This window comes from Trifolium pratense, linkage group LG3 (genome assembly GCF_020283565.1).
Source record: "Trifolium pratense cultivar HEN17-A07 linkage group LG3, ARS_RC_1.1, whole genome shotgun sequence".
In the NCBI taxonomy this organism is placed as follows: Eukaryota; Viridiplantae; Streptophyta; class Magnoliopsida; order Fabales; family Fabaceae; genus Trifolium; species Trifolium pratense.
This window is the reverse complement of record NC_060061.1, coordinates 24,262,570-24,266,882: the sequence shown is the minus strand read 5'-3', so window position 1 is coordinate 24,266,882 and position 4,313 is coordinate 24,262,570. Positions and strand designations below refer to the sequence as shown.

General features: G+C 36.0%; 1 protein-coding gene across 1 annotated transcript; it reads left to right on the top strand.

Moving 5' to 3' along the window:
- The first annotated feature begins 2,297 nt into the window (after positions 1-2,297).
- LOC123914819 lies at positions 2,298-2,707 on the top strand. The gene is made up of 2 exons (XM_045965991.1): positions 2,298-2,323; positions 2,410-2,707. Exons 1-2 carry the CDS (start codon positions 2,298-2,300, stop codon positions 2,705-2,707), a joined length of 324 nt encoding a protein of 107 aa, XP_045821947.1.
- Positions 2,708-4,313: the final 1,606 nt, after the last annotated feature.

Here is a 4,313-nt window from a genome sequence, read left to right as displayed (position 1 = left end):
TATCGTATAGGTCCATCAATTAACTGCAGTACGGTCGCTGATCAATCAATTGATTATAAACATTCATAGGTTGATCATTCCTACTTATGTGATAAAATCAATAGGATAAAATTAATTGAACAAAATACTGAAATTCAAATTAGAAACTAGAACATATAGCTAAGACATAGCAAAAGGAATTTTAATTGCAAGATTCACCATAAACCCTAGAATAGTATTTAGCTATCCATAATCAAAAAGAACACCAACATAGAAGTTGAATTCATGAAATTAAGAGTAAGAAATAACCCTAGAATGAAGAAAATATGTTGCTCCAAAGTTTCAATCTTCAATCCAAAGTTTTTCCAATTTTCCTCTCTCAGCCGTGTTACCAAACAGAAGAAAGCATGATTTTCAATTGAAACCAAGAAGCAGTATTTATAGCTTCCAATTGCCGCCTCTGTTCCAATTTTTCCTTCTACAGTAAGTCTCCTTTTTCACTTTAATTCCCTCATGGCCAATTCAACTTGTGCTGCCTGTGTTGTTGTTGCCAGTGACAAAATTTCCTTCTGCATTAAGTCTTTTCCCCTTTGATCTTCACCGCCTCGGTAACTTGTGTTAGCCACTTGACGAAAAAGACAAAATCCTAGCATTGGGCCATCGTGTGCTTCATCTTTTGGGCCTGAAACATTGTTTTGTTTTTATTTAGTTTAATAATAATAATAATAATAATAATAATAATAATAATATAATGTATATCATATTATTTTAAGTGATTCAAAAATTAGATTTGCATCTTTTTATCTTTTCTTCTCTTTTGTATAATATAGAGCAAATCAAGTGAGTTACTTATATAATAATAAATAATTACTTTAAATTAACACAAAAAATATCTACATATAATTCACTAAATCAGAGTTTATCAAGTAGTCAAAACCAAAAGCATTTCTAGGACCACCACCAGCACCACTGGCCTCACCGGCTTCACCGGTTGTTCTAGTGCTACTATCGTCTCCTCCAGACAGAGTGTTCTCACAAGATCTTTACTGTCTCACTGTTAAGTGAAAGTAACAGACCAGAGCTCTAGATACCAATTGAAGGTGTGAAAACACAAGAAGGGGGGGTTGAATTGTGTTTTAGTCAAGTTTAAAACTTTTTCAAGTTCTTAACTTAACTTCAAGAGCAGCGGAAAAATAACACAATAAATCAAGTTAAGAGAGAGAGAGAGAGATCACACAAGCAATTTATACTGGTTCCTCTCACAAACGAGAGTAGTCCAGTCCCCTTGCACTTCCAAGGGATTTCACTATAATCACACAAGATTACAACTGCTCAAGCACACAAGCAAGAGACTTCACCACAATGCTCAAGCACACAAGCAAGAGACTTCTCAAGTACAAATGAAATGAATAATAGATTGTATACAACAGCTCTTAATCAGAACCTAGAAGAACAAATACTAAATATTTGAACTAAAAGTGCAACAACACAGTTCAGAGGTTCAGAGCTTTGTATGAGGAAATCAGAGTTTGTTCGTGCGTGTTAATAATCCTTAATAATTACTATTTACAACTGATTCCTTTAGGATATATACGACTAGAAAAGAGTCGTTGCAAAAATGACCGTTGAAGTAGATAACCTTTTGTCTTCAAGCAGCCTGTCTTGATGCAGTTTGGTTGTGACCAAAACTGAGAAAGAGTTTCAGGTACTTTGACTACTGCAGAGAAGACTTTCCTTATTCAGCTAACACCACTGATGACCCACGTTCACAAAAGAGGTCAGACAGAAAGAGATTAGCTGTTCTGATCAGGCTTGAAAGGTCCTTTTCTTCATTGGTAGAAGAGTTGACTTGCAAAAGAGAATCTTTACAAACTTCAAGAAGATCATCAGAGTTTGATGAAACTAAGACCTTAAGAAGTTCTGAAAACTTCATCGTCTGAAGAGTACAACTTCTGAGTCTCACAATCTTCTGATCGCTTACAAACTTCTGAAGTCGTTATCTTCTGATCATTAATCAGAGCTTAATTGAATCTAAGTCCTGCACACTTAAATTAAATTTTTTAGTCCTTCCAATTGTTTATTAATACTTTGTTATCATCAAAACCTTAATAGATTTAGGGGCAACCATTTTTAAATCAATTTTGTTCCAACAGAAACAGTGATCAATTTTATCCAAGACCATATTATTTATAGGTTTGGGCTTCCCGAGACGATCACTACAGACCAAGGAACAGTGTTTGTTGGTCGAAAGATGCAAGATTTTGCTGAACAATCAGGGTTTAAACTAATGACTTCGACGCCTTATTACGCTCAAGCAAATGGCCAAGTTGAAGCGGCCAACAAGGTCATAATTAGTTTAATTAAAAAACACGTTGCTCAAAAGCCAAAGAATTGGCATAAGACCTTGGACCAAGTCCTATGGGCATGCAGGAATTCTCCTAAGGAATCAACAGGTTCGACACCTTTTCGATTAACGTATGGTCATGATGCTGTGTTACCTGTTGAAATAATGATGCAGTCAATTCGAGTGCAAAGGCAATGGGAACTACCCCCTGACCATTATTGGAATTTAATGTTAGATGAATTAACAGACGTGGATGAGGAGAGGTTACAGGCGTTGGATGCTTTGATTCGACAAAAGGAACGAATTGCTAAGTCATATAATAAAAGGGTTAAATCCAAACTCTTTGACGTAGGAGATTTAGTTTGGAAAGTTATCCTTTGTTAGAACAAAATTGATTTAAAAATGTATGCCCCTAAATCTATTAAGGTTTTGATGATAACAAAGTATTAATAAACAATTGGAAGGACTAAAAATTTAATTTAAGTGTGCAGGACTTAGACTCAATTAAACTCTGATTAAAGATCAGAAGATAAGGAGTTCAGAAGTTTGCAAGCGTTCAGAAGATTGTGTGACTCAGAAGTTGTAATCTTCAGACGATGAAGTCTTCAGTACTTCTTAAGGTCTAAGCTTCATCAAACTCTGATGATCTTCTTGAAGTTTGTAAAGATTCTCTTTTGCAAGTCAACTCTTCTACCAATGAAGAAAAGGACCTTTCAAGCCTGATCAGAACAGCTAATCTCTTTTTGTCTGTCCTCTTTTGAGAACGTGGGTCATCAGTTGTGTTAGCTGAATAAGGAAAGTCTTCTCTGCAGTAGTCAAAGTACCTGAAACTCTTACTCAGTTTTAGATACAACCAAACTGCATCAAGACAGGCTGCTTGAAGACAAAAGGTTATCTACTTCAACGGTCATCTTTGCAACGACTCTCTTCTAGTCATATATATACTATAGGAATCAGTTGTAAATACATCAAGGATTATTTTATCACGCTCGAACAAACTCTGAATTCCTCATACAAAGCTCTGAACCTCTGAACTGTGTTGTTGCACTTTTAGTTCAAATATTTAGTATTTGTTCTTCTAGGTTCTGATTAAGAGCTGTTGTATTCATTCTATTATTCATTACTTTTGTACTTGAGAAGTCTCTTGCTTGTGTGCTTGAGCACTGTGGTGAAGTCTCTTGCTTGTGTGCTTGAGCAGTTGTAATCTTGTGTGATTATAGTGAAATCCCTTGGAAGTGCAAGGGGACTGGACTACTCTCGTTTTGTGAGAGGAACCAGTATAAAGTGCTTGTGTGATCTCTCTCTATCTCTTAACTTGTTTTATTGTGTCATTTATCCGCTGCTGTTGAAGTTAAGTTAAGAACTTGAAAAGTTTTCACACCTTCAATTGGTATCTAGAGCTCTGGTCTGTTACTTTCCCTTAACAGTGAGACAGTAAAGATCTTGTGAGAACACTATGTGTGGAGGAGACGATAGTAGCACTAGAACAACCGGTGAAGCCGGTGATGCCAGTGGTGCTGGTGGTGGTCCTAGAAATGCTTTTGGTTTTGACTACTTGAGTAATGAATCACATGAACATAGTGGCAATAGGAAAGCCCCTATATTCAATGGTGATGCATCATTATTTGAGTGGTGGAAGGAAAGACTGTATAGCAACATTACTGCTATTGATCATGAGTTGTGGGATTTGGTTGAGCTGGGAGTAACTTTTGAAAACTTAAATGAACATGGAAGATTGTCCATTGAGCATAGAAAGTTACTCACATCAGCTAACTTAAAAACCTACACTAAGCATCATAGAGTAAAGGACATTGTTGTTGGTGCTATTAGACATGAAGATTATGTCAGAATAGAAAACAAGTCTACTGCTAAATCTATCTTTGATTCTATGTGTGCTACCTATGATGGTAATGAAAAGGTTCAAGAGGCTAAGGCTAGTCTCTTGATAAGGCAATATGAACTATTCACTATGCAACAAGATGAAAACATT